General features: G+C 44.8%; 1 protein-coding gene across 6 annotated transcripts in view; it reads right to left on the reverse strand.

Moving 5' to 3' along the window:
- The window catches only part of ARID1B (AT-rich interaction domain 1B), a 458,656-nt gene that overhangs the window by 126,789 nt on the left and 314,448 nt on the right, over positions 1-17,419 (reverse strand). For all 6 annotated transcript variants that reach the window (XM_063443418.1, XM_063443420.1, XM_063443417.1 and 3 more), the window contains one exon: positions 12,471-12,572. In XM_063443418.1, the coding sequence (XP_063299488.1) occupies positions 12,471-12,572 (102 nt within the window). The remainder of the gene's footprint in view (positions 1-12,470; positions 12,573-17,419) is intronic.

A 17,419-nucleotide genomic window follows, 5' to 3' on the forward strand; every position in this document is an offset into this window, starting at 1 on the left:
TACTGGTAAATTTCCAAATACAATAAGATCCTAAAAAAATTATATTAATTGAATATTTATTTACAGTGTGTGTATATAATGAATGCAGTGTGTGTGTATGAGTGCAGTGTGTGTGTATGAGTGCAGTGTGTGTGTATGAGTGCAGTGTGTGTGTATGAGTGCAGTGTGTGTATGAGTGCAGTGTGTGTATGAGTGCAGTGTGTGTATATGAGTTTAGTGTGTGTATGAATGCAGTGTGTGTGTATGAGTGCAGTGTGTGCGTATGAGTGCAGTGTGTGCATATGAGTGCAGTGTGTGTGTGTATGAGTGCAGTGTGTATATGAGTGTAGTGTGTGTGTATGAGTGTAGTGTGTGTGTATGAGTGCAGTGTGTGTGTATGAGTGCAGTGTGTGTGTATGAGTGCAGTGTGTGTATGAGTGCAGTGTGTGTATGAATGCAGTGTGTGTGTGTATGAGTGCAGTGTATGTATGAATGCAGTGTGTGTGGGTATGAGTGCAGTGTTTGCGTGTATGAGTGCAGTGTGTGTATATGAGTTTAGTGTGTGTATGAGTGCAGTGTGTATGTATGAGTGCAGTGTGTGTGTATGAATGCAGTGTGTGTATATGAGTGCAGTGTGTGTATATGAGTGCAGTGTGTGTGTGTATGAATGCAGAGTGTGTGTGATGCAGTGTGTGTATGAATGCAGTGTGTGTGTGTGTGTGTGTGTGTGATGCAGAGTGTGTTTGTGTATGTGTTGCAGAGCCTTGGTGGGGGGTGGGCATTTTTATTATTACTTTTTTAATTATTATTTTAATAATTTTTTTTGTTTAATTATTATTGTTTTATTTTATTATTATTTATATATTTTTTTTCGTCCCCCCTCCCTGCTTGATACATGGCAGGGAGGGGGGCTCTCACTCCCTGGTGGTCCAGTGGCATTGGCAGTTCAGTGGAGGGGGGCTGGCAGAGAGCATTTACTTACCTCTCCTGCAGCTCCTGTCAGCTCCCTCCTCCTCCCCGCCGGTCCGGTCAGCTCCACTGTCAGCTCCCAGTGTAAGTCTCACGGCCGTGCTATCACCCCGCGGCTCTCGCGAGACTTACACTGGGATTTGCAGAGGGAGCTGTCCGGACCGGCGCGGAGGAGGAGGGAGCTGACAGGAGCTGCAGGAGAGGTAAGTAAACGCTCTCTGCCAGCCCCCCTCCTACACAGCCCCTTGTCTGTATTATGTCAATGTAAATTGCCATAATACAGACATTGACTAGAGTATAAGTCGAGTTGGGGTTTTTCAGCACAAAAAATGTGCTGAAAAACTGTACTTATACTGGAGTATATACGGTATATACCATATCCCTTTATTTATTTAGTAGTGACCTTTTCCTGTCTTTACCTTGGAGGTATAGTGCTATTAGTTATATTGGTATATACTTTAGTTATTTTTTTCGTTATTTTCATGGTCACATTTTTCTTTGGGTATATCTAGCCATGATCTATAAGAATATGTAGTTCCTACGTGGCTATATTTATATCCAGGTGATGCATAGGGTCTCATGTCTTGATCTACATTGAGACTACTTAGCATCTTTCTTTCCTTTTGTTCATTTTTACATGTACAAATTAAATAAAAAGAAAAAAATATATATATATATATATGTATATATATTTATTTTAGAAATGATTTCAATCCATGTAATAATCCATGTTTCAAACTCTATGAGACTAAATCAAGTTGGGGGAAAAAAAGAAAGCACACCTTTTTATTTACATTTTATAACATGACAGGAGGCTTCTCCAGTGCCAGGAAAACAATCCATTTTCCTGGCACTGGATGGTCCCTCTCCCTCCCACCCCCCAATACCCGGTTACTGAAGGGGTAAAAACCCCTTCAGTGACTTACCTGAGGCAGCGGCGATGTCCCTCGCCGCTGTCTCCGCCTCCGCGACGCTCCTCCTATCCATTGCGTCGGCCGGTGGGCGGGACTGATCTCGCCCACCGGCCGAGGGGACCTAATGCGCATCCGCGGCAATGCCGCGCATGCGCATTACGTCTCCCCATAGGAAAGCACTGAAAAATCATTTCAATGCTTTCCTATGGGGTTTTGAGCGACGCTGGAGGTCCTCACACAGCGTGAGGACGTCCAGCGACGCTCTAGCACAGGTTTGCTGTGCTAGAAACCAGGAAGTTCCCTCTAGTGGCTGTCTAGAAAAAAAACTGCAATAATTACACTTGCAGGGTTAAGAGTAGTGGGAGTTGGCACCCAGACCACTCCAATGAGCAGAAGTGGTCTGAGTGCCTAGAGTGTCCCTTTAAGTCTCTCTTTACTAGAACTTCACAGCAGCACATTAACACAGAGAAAAAAAACAACCAATCAGAAAAGGTTAGATGCAATAAAGCTCCCCATCCCACACATAACTCCCTCTTTCTTTGCTGCTCCACAGCAAGCACAGGTCAGAGTACCAATGCCTCCTGCTTTTAGTGGGTTGCTGTGGGATTATGTTTATTTTCTTATATAGGTATCTCTTCTATTTTGCTGTAAGAATCGGTTTAAATGAAAAGAAATATGCATTTATATGTTCAAAGATATTAACAATTTCAAAAATACTAAGAATGTGTTTGTTTTCTCTAGCATTATTATTGTCCTGTACTATTTCATTCCTTTCTCTTGCTTAAATTTGTATATTTTTCGTGGCTTGGATTTGTATATTTTTTTCTACTGAGTCTGTCAGATCTATCATGGGGGATTTCCTTCCCTGTCTCTACACTCCCCACTTTCTTTTCCCTTTTTGCCTTGTTTTTTCTTTGTGTAGGTCTGTTCGGGGATCGCGGGAGACAGCCTGCTAGCCGCCTCCATCGATCCCCCCGAGCGCCGGGGTCGCAGAGTTTGTCTCCTGCGGCCCCCACATGTTAGCTCCCACTCCCAATTTTACTGCACGCTCTCCTAGCGTGGGTATCGGGCGGGGAGCCTCTCTGCTCCTCTACTTCACCCACATCCCATCTCCGAGTCGCGGACAGAGTTTTGCCGTGGCCCATGCACAGTGGTGCGAGAGGAGAGAGAACGGGGACGCCACATGGTTACTTAACCCCTCTTCCACCCCCCGGACCTACCTCCAAATCGGGTACTGGTTTATACTTCTGTTCCTTGGTGGGACTTGTTGTTCAACGGACTCTGGTTTGACCTAATGCTCTGGGACTCTGCCTCCTCTCCTATCTAGGCAGCCTGTACCCATTACTGCTTCATCCTAGGGGGATTCTCAGGGTACCCTTTTCCCCCTCCCACTCCAGTTCTGGGATATCACCCTCTGGGGGTGACAAACTTATACTTTGTTAACCTAGGGGCTAGAGCACTCTTTGGGCGGGGCGGGTAGGGGGACACTAGAGGGGCCTTCCACGTGGGAGTTTTTGTCACCGCTATAGGTGACCCCGCGAGGAAACACCCCGTCTTTTTCTCTCGTTTTCGTTTCTTTTCTCTCTGAACCGGGACCCCGGAGAGGGACCGAGTACACCCGAGAGACATTTTGTAATCAGTAGGCCACGTTCCCACTTGGCCGGGTGTCAGGAAGAAAGGCAAGGGGACTCGACCGAACCGCTAGTACGGACGGGACGACTCCACCTCTGCCTACACCCGAGCCACTATTTTGTATATTGTTGTTTATTGTTTGACTTGTGTTTACTTTATTTTATCTCTGCACCTATTCCTAGGCACTAAAAGTCCGGCTGCGGTGTCCGCGAGGGGACTCGGGAAGGGGACACACCAGGGACCGCACGTCCAGGTAATACTCTCTCCCTTTACCCCTGAGACGCACCCCCCCGAACCCACCCAACACCTGGGACGTAACATAGCCCGTAGGCCCCTCACTTATTTGTCCCTATTACCCCAGACAGGGAGGTCAACCTGAGTTCCGCCATGCAGACCTCGAAACCACTGGCTAGGGCAGACATCAACATTATCTCCATTAATGCCAAAGGCCTTAACCAACCTGAAAAACGATCACAGGCGCTCCGCCAATTCCACAGCCATAGAGCCCACATAGTGTTTATACAGGAGACCCACTTTAAGGAGGGTCTGACACCTAGACTGACTGACAAAAGGTTTGCCCAATGCTACCTCAGCAACAACCCCACTGGGAAATCCAAAGGAACGGCCATCCTCCTTCACAAATCCCTACATTTTGCACCTACAGCAACCTTGAAAGATGACTGGGGAAGATTTATATGCGTTAAGGGGACGATAGCCGACCGTACATACACGCTAGCCAACCTGTATGCTCCTAATACTGCTCAACACCGTTTCATGACTAAATCACTGAAAGCCATCATGGCCTTCACGGAAGGTTGTCTGATCATGGGGGGAGACCTTAATGTGGCCCTACAACCAAACCTAGACACATCCGCGGGCACCTCGACGATACCCAGACATGTGTTAACTACCATCAACAAAACCCTTAGAGACCAGCGCCTGACAGACTGCTGGAGGGCGACACACCCTGACGATAGAGACTTCACTTTCTATTCCAATCCAAACAAGACGTACTCCAGACTGGATTACTTCTTCATGCAACATTACTACCTGACGGATGTTAAGACGGTGACGATTGGAACTGCGACCTGGTCAGACCACGCACCACTTACCATGACGCTGACATCTCCCCTCTACAAACCGACGTGCAGCAACTGGCGACTGAATGAAGCCTTACTTAATGACCTAACAGTGACCACAGAATCCCGAACCAAACTTACTCAATACTTCACAGACAACGTTACCCCTGACGTGACACCCCTCTGTGTGTGGGAGGCCCACAAATGCGTCATACGAGGCTACTTCATAGCTAAAAGCGCAGCCATGAAAAAGGAAAAGGCTGCCAGAATGGCAACCATAATCGCAGACATAAAGGTGGTGGAGGCCAGACACAAAATAACAAAACTCCAAAGCGATGGAGCCAAGATACTGACACTACGCAGGGAACTAGCATCCATTATGAACACAAACCACCAAAGGGCACACCTGCGCACCAAGGCTTTCTTTCATACACACGCCAACAAATGCGGTGCCTTGTTGGCCCGTATGATCGCCAAGAAGAGAGCAGAATCCTACATACCTAAAATTCGCGACAAAGACGGACGACTAAGACACCTCCTGGGGGACATGGCAGAGACTATACGGGAATACTACGCGGGGCTCTATGCCATACACCCCGACAGGGAGCCACCACAGCCGGGAGACGACCTACCAGAGACCAGACAATACCTACACACACGCATACATAAACGACTCCCCCGAGAAGCCGCGAGTGCCCTTGACGAACCGATCACATCACACGAGCTGGCCTGGGCCATAAAAGAGTCGAAATTGGGCAAATGCCCGGGCCCTGACGGTCTACCCACCAGATACTATAAAAAGTTTACTGACATATTATCCCCACACCTCCTGACTGCCCTTAACGCCCTACGGGACGGGACCAGTCTGCCCACACAGACTCTAGCGGCCAACATCTCCCTAATCCTGAAAGAGGGCAAAAACCCGGAACTCTGTGCAAGCTACAGACCTATCTCTCTGCTAAATTGTGACCTCAAGCTCTTTACAAAAGTCCTAGCCCGCAGAATACAAACCTACCTCCCTGACCTCATACATAGGGACCAAGCAGGGTTCACGCCCCAAAGGGAAGCGAGAGACAACACCATCAGGACACTCGACCTCATCCATGGGGCGCAACACAGTCGGAAAGGCCTCCTCCTGCTCTCCATAGATGCGGAGAAGGCCTTCGATCGTGTAGTTGGGGGCTACATGCTAGCAGTGTTAGAAACAATGGGTCTGGGCCCGCATATGATGAGTTGGATACGAGCCCTGTACTCTAAGCCCACAGCAAGGGTATGTGTGAACGGGTCGTTCACGAACCCGTTCCCCATTCGGAATGGCACGAGACAGGGATGCCCTTTGTCCCCACTGCTATTTGTATTGGCACTGGAGCCCTTTCTTAACTCTATCCAGGACAACCCGACCATACGAGGGATGCAAATAGGGCGGACGAGACATGTAGTAGCTGCCTTTGCAGATGATCTGCTGTTTTATGTCACCCAGTCTGAAACGTCAATGCCAGCAATCATGGCAGAGTTCCAGCTCTACGGCCAGCTATCCAACTTCAAAATTAACCTCTCAAAATCTTCAGTTCTGAATGTTTCGATCCCACCCAGTAGAGTAGATGCCCTGAAACACACACTCCCATTCCAATGGTCTGACACCACTATAAGATACTTAGGCACCTGCATACCAAGGGACCTGACACAAATATACGCCACTAACTTTCAACCCCTCCTGACCACAATGCGCAGAGACCTGGAGGAATGGACCAAAGTCCGTCTTTCCTGGTTTGGACGCATTGGGGTATTGAAAATGAACATCCTACCCAGGTTGCTCTACCTGTTCCAAACACTACCAATCCACATACCCGAGGCATATTTCTCAACACTGCGCTCCATGGCACTCAGATTTACATGGCACAACCTGCAGGCACGGGTCAAACACGACACACTCACGCTACCAAAACGGAAGGGTGGCCTGGCCCTCCCAGACTTCCAGGTCTACTACAAAGCAACCCATCTCCAGAGGGTAATGGAATGGTCCAAATCGGAGGTCCACAAGTTGTGGAAGGAAATAGAGTCGGACCAGATAACCAGACCGATAGGGCTCTTACCGTGGCTAGACCATCACCAGGGCAGACAGCTGGCTAACCCACACCCACTAATTTGAGCGACCTTGAGGGTTTGGCATAGAGTGGGGACACCCTCCTCCCTCACCACACCCATTTCCCCACTCCTCCCCCTAACACACAATGACGCTTTCCCACCCGGACTAGACGCAGGCCCGTTCCAACAAATGCTAGGACACTCGCTACCTAGACTCTGCCACGCTACCACCAACGGCGCGATACGGACTCTAGAGTCCCTGTTGCCTGTGGAGAGACCAACGTTCATGATGCAGTTCAGATACAAACAACTACTAGCCTATCTACTAATTATCACCAGGGACGTCAACGCACACAGGCCACTCACAGACTTTGAAAAGCTCTGCCACGACCCAAGCCCACTGGCCAGGGGGCTGTCCACACTCTATGGCCTCCTCATGGACGCAAAGAGACTTCCCCCACCGAGCTTCATGAGTAAATGGGAAATAGACCTGGGAACCACACTCTCGCCAACCCAATGGGAAAAGATCTGTACCCTTTCCCTCCACTGTGCAACATCCAGTGGCATACAAGAAACGGCTTATAAGGTACTATCCCGCTGGTACCGCACGCCCCTGGCCACCCATGCTTACGACCCAACTGTCACCAACAATTGTTGGAGATGTGAGAAAGCTCTAGGCACCCTCTTCCACATCTGGTGGACTTGCCCCTTGATACAACCCTACTGGGCAGCGATCCACACGATCATCACAAAGTTCTCCGACACTCCACCCAGACTAGACCCAGCGGCCTTCCTCCTACACCACACCTCCACCCGTAGCTCAACTTATAAAAAATCCCTAACGATCAGGATATTGAACACAGCTAAAAGCCTAATTCCCCTATACGGGAAACAAAAAACCCCACCACCTGTGTCTGCCTGGTTTAAACGCATGGAAGAGCTCAGGGCGCTGGAGGAACTTATCTCGCACGCAGAGGGGAGAGAACAGTCATATATGACGACCTGGACACACTGGATACTGACTACGACGAAACCAGACTTCCAGACACTTCTCACTGACTGAGTAGCCACCAGTGGGAACACAGTCTGAGAGGACAGGTAGAGGCGACGGGAATGACCACAAAGACAGCACACGTCATACATGGAGACACTACATACAGCGACTAACAAGACAGACTTAGCCCGGACGGGGACTTGGGGTCACGCAGACCAAATGGGCAGGGATGACACTTACCCAAACGCTGAAGATTCCCCCCCCTCCTTGTCTTCTCACCCCCCCATCCCCCTCCCTCCACACCACCCCACCCCTCCCCCCGGCCCGGGCGAGCTTGCGGGCCACGCAGCCGGACCAAGACACAGCGGATCACAGGTGAACCATTGAAGGCTTAACTTTACACGCTACGAGCTGGAAACCTGCGTGTTTCCCTGCATTGATGTACTGATACCCAAGATTCGCTAATACTGTACCTGATAATTTGTATGTGCCATTTACTGAAACCTACGTGTTTCACCGAACCACCTTTGAGACTTTTACTTTTATTATTGTCTGAATGTATACTGTTGAAAATCTGAATAAAATTGAATTCACAAAAAAAACTTATACTTTGGGGGGGTCTCCTTTCTGGGAGCCTAGCCTCCATCCAACACATGCATGCTGGTGCTCAGTGTCTGCCCCGGCTACAGCACCCAAGATTGTCTGTACGTTCCCCTCAGGTTGTGCCCTGTTTCAAACAGCCTCTGTTTTGAGCCTGGGCCACCATAGAAGGACCTTGCCCCTAGATTGGTAGGGCGCCCTCCTACCCCCCTTACTGGGATTTTCTTCCTTTGTGGTAACCCCTGTATAGGCAGTAGTCTAGGGGATCATAGTAGTGTCTAGGATCACAGCTTTGCCTTACCCAGGTTAGATCAGTTTTCTCTTCATCCCCTTTTCCAGAGACACAGGATTCTTCCTGCCATGTCAGGTTGGAACCTAACAGGCAGCCTGGTTTCTTCCTCTTTTTTATAATTCTCTCTGTTTGTTTTCTTCGCTCCTTAGCTGCGCTGCCTATATATCCTTGTTATATACAGTTTGGTATACCTATATTTTACCCCTTTGGTTTCCTGTTTTTTTCCCCCTGTCAATCATATTTCATTCCCTCTTATAGAGATGTTCCCCCCTTTATTCAACAGCCTTTAGGTTTTGTTTTCTTTTCGATCGCTTATTGAGCTCTATGTCCTTTGGTACTTCCTTCCTGCTCTGGACGTTGAAAGGCCTCATCTCTGGCCTCCTCCGACATCCCGGGCTCTCGAGGACCACGGAGAATGTCGCCAGCGCCTCCTCAGGTAACCGTCGGCCATCTTGAGTTTTTTATTAGGTTTCAGACTATTGATTTCTGTATCAGAGGTGATATTGATGTTGATAACATTATTAGAGGGTGAGCCCATCTCATAAGCTCAGCCTGATGCTGAAATGGTTGCTAGTTACATTATTAGAGAGTGCGGCCCTCTCATAAGATCAGCCTTCTATGTTTATGGCTACTTATTACATATTAGAGGGTGCGGCGCTGATATTGATACTGACTAAATTGTTTGAGGGTGAGCCCCTCTCATCGAATCAGCCTGCCGCTTATGGAGATATCAATTCCGTTGCTAGAGGGTGTGGCCCTCTCATAAATTCAGCCTGCTGCGGATATGGAGACGAATGGCATTTTTAGAGGATGCGGCCCTCTCATATATTCAGCCTGCTGCTGTTACGGAGACGATTGTCATTATGAGAGGATGCGGCCCTCTCACAAGCACGGCCACTGCTAATATTGATACTAATCTAGTCTTGCATCTTTTAAGAAGTGCCTTAAAACCCATCTCTTTAGGAAAGCTTATGGCCTCCCAGAGCAACCTCTACCTCACATACCTGTCTCTTGCTCTCTCCTAAAGGGCAGCCCACCTTATTTGACTGCAAATTCCTGTCCTAATGTGTTTTACACATCCTCTTCAATTTATTGTTCCCGTAAGTTTATTTGTAACTGTCCTATTTATAGTTAAATCCCCATCTCATAATATTGTAAAGCACTACGGAATCTGTTGGCACTATATAAATGGCAATAATAATAATAATAATAATCTCTCTAGTAGTAGGTGAACCCCTCTCATATCTCAACCCCATGCTACTTGGATATAACCTCTGAGGTATTTCGGGGGAGAACCTCCCACCAGATTCTAGCTTTCCCTGGCACCCTATCGGGCAAAGCACAGGCTGTTTGATCTGGCTGTCGCTGTTACAGCTCCTATAATTGGTTCGCTGTGTCAGTGCACTCCTGGAGGTTTTTACTCTGAACTGGGGAGTCCAAGATATTTATGCCATTTTATAACATACATTGCATTGAGCAGGCAATCTCTATGCTATTATTTGCTATTTCTCGCAAGCACTACTGGAACGAGGTTGATTCATATCCCCAAGTCTGGAAGTACAGACCGGAGCCCCGGGCCAATACTGCGTTCCTTACCCATTAGCTCTTTTGGGAGAAGTGACAGGAGGACCTCTGAAGACGACGATGGAGAACAAGATACGGTTGTGGAGGGTCCTCCCTCTGCACATGATTCACTCACGGAAGTCGTCCTGGATTTATCTTCCACCCTGCCACCCATTGCAGGTACAGGCAATGATAGCGGTGTGGGTTCCATAGGGAAACCCCGATTCTATCCGCACCCCATTTGTCACCTCAGGTCATCGACAACACATTCAACCCTCTACGGAACTCGTAGTTCACAAAACCGGGAAGCGCATGAAAGATGGCGAATGGTGTGCCCCAGTGCATCACTACCCTATTAGGTCACAATGACCCCAGAGTACTAAATTGCCAGTACTATGTTTGAACATGTAGCACTCGGTGGAGTGGGGAGGGGGCTGTCTAGGAATTCTATGATGTTAGTATGTATATGGCAAGTTACACTGTACTGTAACAGACAAACTTGACACCAATTACAATACTGTACCACAGAGCATACGAGAGACTGATTGTCTTTGTTGCTTCCGATGAAACTGGGTCACATTCCACTGAGATTACAACATTCCTTCTTTAGCATTTCTTTCAGTGGAAACTGCAAGCTGGTGTTAAGGAAGAGGTGGCTGATGCATTGCTGTCTGAAGTGGGACAGCATTATACTGGTGAGATATTTATAACTGAGAAACACTGACTTTCACAAATAATTTGTGTCTGGGGAAGGGAAAAAAATCTTGGCATGTTACACTCAAATGTTATGTGCTAAAAGTGTCTACATGGTCTAACCACAGAGGACTGAATCGGAAAGAGAGCTGACGTGCCATTCAAAGGAGTTTGGCATCCAGCACAATTTTAAAACGGACAATTAAACTCTTGCCAGAAAGCAGAGCAGATGTGTTTTTTTTTTAATTTATTTTTATTTCCTATTCAATCGTACCTAGTGATTATATGACATCAGTCACTGCTAATACACTGGCTCCAAAGAGTCTATGGCTTTCTTTTTTCCACCTTTTATGCTCAACATAGTCACAAAACGAATTATAAACATTGGCATCTGTCTATAGAGGCCACTCAAAGTTTTGACTGCTCTGTTACCTATATGCTAGAGGATAAAATGTTAAATTTTCTTAAAAATAAAAACTTAAAAGAAAACAAGCACACACTATAGCAAATAGCTATATGATTAACATTTTAGTGAAATTGATTCCATTATACCTAGGAAATTTGATTAGCTTTGCATCAACAGTTTGTAGTTTCAACCTGATGGGGGGGGGGGGGGGGGTAGCATGCATGACTGCTTCTGACATGTAGACACAACAGATCAGATCATTCAAGACAAATAAAACTGCATATTACATATGGGATACCAAAGGTTTTCCTAGTGACATAATGACACTTACACATTAAGTCTGCAATCTCTTCACAGGAAAGCCAAGATATTAGCGAAGATTGCCTTATATAATGCTGCATAATTACAAATGTGCAGACAGACTCATGAATTGCAATGGTGACTGTCATGCACAATGGGCATGATTCTGTCCAAGCAAAGCAGGGGTGAACCTGTTTTTTGTTGTTGTTTTTTTATGTTTGATTGTCTTTGTTAGCATCCCTTTTGATCACAGAGCATTGCTGTGTTTCAGGCATCAAGCTACAGGTGGTGCAACCAGTGCAACAGCACCATGGCCCTAGTGGGTCAGGGGTCCCACCGTTTCTCGTTGCTCTCATGGGCGCTTTGAAACAAAGACATACTCACATACAAAATCGCTAAAGCATTCCAAAATATGTCACATGAATAAACACGTGGTGACAGAAATAAAATGACTTGTTTGTGGACAGAAGCATTAATACAGAATGGCAAGCACTGCAAATAATCAGTCAATACCTCATAATAAAATAGCACAGCGGCAGATCTGCAGGAGCAACAGAACATACTTTGGCTGTGAAAAAATAGCCTGTAAGGAACTCCATTTAGCACAATTCAACATGTCCTTGGCAGACATTTTTGCTTTTATGGCCATGCAGCTACAGCCATTCACAGTGACAGAGGGCGCATGCATGTCCTTTCTACAAAATGCAAAAAATATTATACCCCATCTGACCTGCCATTGGACCTTATGAAATGTATGCAAAAAGCCAATATTGGGTAGTAAAGAGTTGTAGTCGGCTGGCATATATAGATATGATAGGCATACAATATTTTATGGTTATCACAGTCATAAAGGATATACTCTGTTGCTATATTCTTCTTTACAAGCCACAAACCAATTGTAAAAGGAAAGATTAACCAATAATCATATATATACTTTAAATTTTAGTAATAGCTGCTTACAAACCTCGTTCCAAACTTCGCTCTTGTGGCATTGGTGACTGGCTCAAGGCAGGATGGGAGCTGGCTTCAGACTGAATGCCTGGAGGTTGAGGAGGCATCTGGCTTCCTGTTACAATTAAAAAATACTATTTTAATACTAAACTTCAAAAGTAAACTTCTAAAACATTTTTTTTTTTTAAATCCATGAACGCTACACTTAAGACAGCAAAGACCCACTTCGTACCCCATACATAGATTTATTTACAAATTACAAAGCAAATCAACAAGAAAACTAATTTGTTTCACTGTTTTTATGTCTATTTAAAACAGATTTATCCCAAATCACTTTTTCAGGTTTTTTTTTTTTTTTTTATATTCTTTACTTATATCATTACATTTTTATACATCACAAAGAGTTAGATAATGCCAAAAGTATGCATAATAGTGGTCATATACACATTGTTTTGACAACGAACTTGAAGCATGCGGAATTCGTTTTTTTTTTGTTAAATTAAACTATATAGAATCAACATAGCAGTCTCCCCAGATCACATATGAGATAGTCACACTACTATCATGTTGCTAAGACCTGTGTGAGCTATGGGTTACACCCCCTCTAGTGACTCCAGGAGAGCACATATCAAGAGTGTCAGTTAGTGCCAGGTGGGGAGGGGAATGTGAGAGCCAGTGCTCCTGTGTGGGCTTTAGTTTGGTAAACATGTTGTACTTTGGTATGTACTTGGATGGCTTAGGAATGGACTGTCAGTACTAGGGGACTAATGTCAAATCAGGCTACAAGAAAATGTGACCCATATCTTAAAGACAATTCCTGTACACCTAGCAAAGACTAATCGTTTACACAACCAAATATCTAAATATAGAACTAAAAAAAAAACAATATATGTTTGAAGGAGCATGTTAAAACTTTCAGCGTATGTGTGCTGTTATGTCAACAGAGTCCCGGTTGACAGTGGCGGAGCATAGGACAACCTCACGGGGCTCTCAGGTAGTTGCTCCCCCCTGGTAAGGTGCGTTGGTTCGGTCTGGGTACGAATTCCACCACTGTAGACGGATCCATGTGTTTCAAGCCTGTCCCTTTGTTCTGCTGTGGCATCTTCAGGTCTAGTGTAGTCAAGAAGGAGTCCAGCTCTTGTGGGTTCCGGGCTCTATATGTAGCCCTCCGGTGGGTGAACAGAAGGAGTTTTCGTGATTTTGGAGAGACTAGAGTGTCACGTGTTAAAGCCTGGAACAGTGTTAGATTGGCGCATTCAAAGGTAAGTCAAGTTTTCCCGCGGGCAGCTGCAATTAATTGTATTTTCTCCTGTAAGGGCTGGAACCTGATAATCAGATCAGCTGTAGCAGGTGCTTGCAGCCGCTTAGTAGATAACTCCCTAATTCCCACGGTATTAGGGAGCTACCTACCAAAAGGCTGAAAGACTGAAATTGGTCTTTCCGCAAAATTTACTAATACTAAGTAAAGATTACTTAGTTTTAGTAAATAATCTATAGCGGTATAGCGAGTAGGGGCATGTCTAGTAAACAGTGAGCAGCCTGTGGCTGCTCCCGGTTTAAAAAAACAAAAACAAAAATAAAAACACCTTAGTATCCCCCCTCCCGAGCCACGTGAGTGGGGGGGGCTATTATACTGAAGGGGGGACCTAGACCCCCCTGGCCCCCACCCCTGAGCGGCGGGTGGGGGCCCTAAATATGAATATGGGAGGTCCTATTGTCCACCACCCGGCCCCCACCCCTGAGCGGCGGGTGTGGGCCCTAAAGATAATGAGGGGGGGACCTATTGTCCTTCCCCCCCCACCGAGCGGTGGGTGGGGGCCATAAATAACAATAAGGGGGGGGAGACCTGTTGTCCCCCCCTGATTGGTGGGTGGGGGCACTAAAGGATAATGAGGAAGGGGGGGGAACAACTTTTTATTTTAACAGGTACTTAGTTCTTTTATTCCCCCCTTACTATTTTTAGGGTGAGGGGGTAGGTAGGGGATTCATTTTGTATTTGGGTGGGGGGTGTCTAGGGTCTTTGGGGGGGAGGGACAATAGGACCCCATCTTTCATTATCCTTTAGGGCCCACACCCACTGCTCAGGGGTGGGGGCAGGACAATAGTTCCCCCCCTTATTGTTATTTATGGCCCCCACCCACCGCTCAGGGGTTGGGGCAGGGAGGACAATAGGTTCTCCCCCCTTTTTGTTATTTAGGGCCCCCACCCGCTGATCAGGGGTGGCGGCCAGGGAGGTACTAGGTTTTTTGTTTGTTTGTTTTTTTAACAGTGAGCAGCCACCGTCTGTTGAGCAGACATGCCCCTACTCGCGGCATAGCGAGTAGTGGAATTCGGGATATTTCAATCTCCCTTATGCTATTATGAGGGTCATATTGAGCGTTAGGGAGGACATGGGGGGCTTACGAAATGTCAGGGAGCTCTGCTCCCTGCCGCATCTATTTTGACATTTTACAAGGAGGGAGCTGCGAGCCGGTAGCTCCCTCTTTGTAATAAACTGAACGAACAAACTAACACTGATATACTGATATTCAGTGTTTGTTTGTTCGTCTGACATTTCTATTAATTGATTCGTCTTTCTGACGAATGAATGGATGAAATTCCCATTCGCATGCCCAAGTATTTAACTGGGCATGTGCGGGAATTTCACAGTGCTATCTAGTGTGGGCAGATGACGTGTCCCACATGGACTTCCTCTACCCACACAAAGATGGCAGCACCCAGAATCTAGGTCCAGGCAGAAATAAAGATAAAAAAAATAGGTAATATGGGGGGCATAGGGGCATTTAGGGTTGACTAGGTGGTCAATTAGATGTAGTGGAGTCGAGACTAGGTGGTCAATTAGATGTAGTGGAGTCGAGAGGGGGGTTAAAAAAAAAAAGGGGGATTCGGCTATGACAGTATCGCTTTAATGTCTATATATATATATATATATATATACTAATACACATACACATAACACTGCTTTGCCAAAGGTGTAAATGGCATTGATTCTCCAAGTGAAAATACAATTAGCACCTCCATGTCACACAAACTGAAGAAAATGATAGTGGAGAAGGTTCTTAACCCCTAAACGCCGTTACGGCGTTCTATGCCGTCGCGGCTTTAAAGGGCTTTAAAGCCGTTGCGGCCCCAGAAGATCGCAACTACTCCCCTCCGCCGCGATCCTCTTCTGGGGGGCTGCCTGACAGCCCAGGCAGCCCCCCCCCCCATGGCAAATGAGGCCCCCGGGGGCCATGTGATCGCTCTCAAAGAGCGATCACATGGCCCCCTATAGCTGGCTATGGATCTGCCAGCAGGGGGACTGTTTGAAATATCAGACAGTCCCCCTGCTGGTAGGAAGAATAAATAAAAAGTATTAAACATGTGTAAAATTAAATTAAAAGTATGTATATATATATATATATAATATGTATATATATATAATATATATATACATATTATATATATGTAACGTTATACAAAGTGTATTTTAATATTAGTATATATATATTAATATTAAAATACACTTAGAATGACGTTACATATATATATGTATATATATTATATATATAATAGATATATACACATATATTATATATAAATACGTCTAATTACAATAATAAATAAATAAAATAAAATAAATAAATAAAATATTGAAACAAAATTTAAAATAAATTATATATGCATATGTAATTTCATTCTAACTGTATTTTGCTATTAATATATATATATATATTGGTAACATAATACACTTAGAATGACATTCTATATATATCTATCTATATATAAAATACAAATAACCGCAAATATATATATAGAGATAAATACATATAATTACATAAAAGATTACATTAGTATACACGTAGAATTTAAATACCTATAAATGCATATATATTAAAATTCTACGTATATATTTAAGTAATTTTTTAACATAATTATGTAATTTGATTAATTAAAATTTGATTGACATGCCTGACAACACAGGGAGAAAGTGCAGAGAATTTAATTCGCAAGCACTATATTTGACCCTGTAACTCTCCAAGACACCATAAAACCTGTACATAGGGGGTACTGTTTTACTCGGGAGACTTCGCTGAACTCAAATATTAGTGTTTAAAACTGGTAAATTGTATTAAAACGATGATATTTTAAGTAAAAGTGAAGTTTTTTGCATTTTTTTTACATACAAACGGCACTTTTATGGACTATATTATTGTTGTAATATGTTTAACTGTTTTAAAACACTAATATTTGTGTTTAGTGAAGTCTCCCGAGAATAACAGTACCCCCCATGTACAGGTTTTATGGTGTTTTGGAAAGTTAGAGAGTCACATATAAGCCTTGCATTTCATTTTTTTGACATTGAAATTTGCCAGATTAGTTATGTTGCCTTTGAGATCGTATGGTAGCCCAGGAATAAGAATTACCCCCATGATGGCATACCATTTGCAAAAGTAGACAATCCAAGGTATTGCAAATGGGGTATGCCCAGTCATTTTTAGTAGCCACTTAGTCACAAACACTGGCCAAATATTAGTTTTTTGCTTTTTTCACACAAAAACAAATATGAACGCTAACTCTGGCCAGTGTTTGTGACTAAGTGGCTACTAAAAAAGACTAAACATACCCCACGTTCAATACCTTGGGTTGTCTACTTTTTCAAATGGTATGCCATTATGGGGGTAATTCCCATTCCTGGGCTACCACACTGTCTCAAAGGTAACATTACTAATCTGGCAAATTTCAATTTGAAAATGGAACATTCTATATTTGACCCTGTAACTTTCCAAAACACCATAAAACCTGTTAATGGGAGGTACTGTTGTACTCATGAGACATCGCTAATTACAAATATGTGCATTTTGTTGCAGTAAAACAGTATTATGACATTTACAGCTAAAATGTGAGGCGGAATTACAAATTAAAAAAAAAAATTAAATTTCTCACCGTTTTTTAAAATTTTATTCATAATAAATTATGTTT

Source organism: Pelobates fuscus, chromosome 2 (assembly GCF_036172605.1).
Source record: "Pelobates fuscus isolate aPelFus1 chromosome 2, aPelFus1.pri, whole genome shotgun sequence".
NCBI classification, from domain to species: Eukaryota; Metazoa; Chordata; class Amphibia; order Anura; family Pelobatidae; genus Pelobates; species Pelobates fuscus.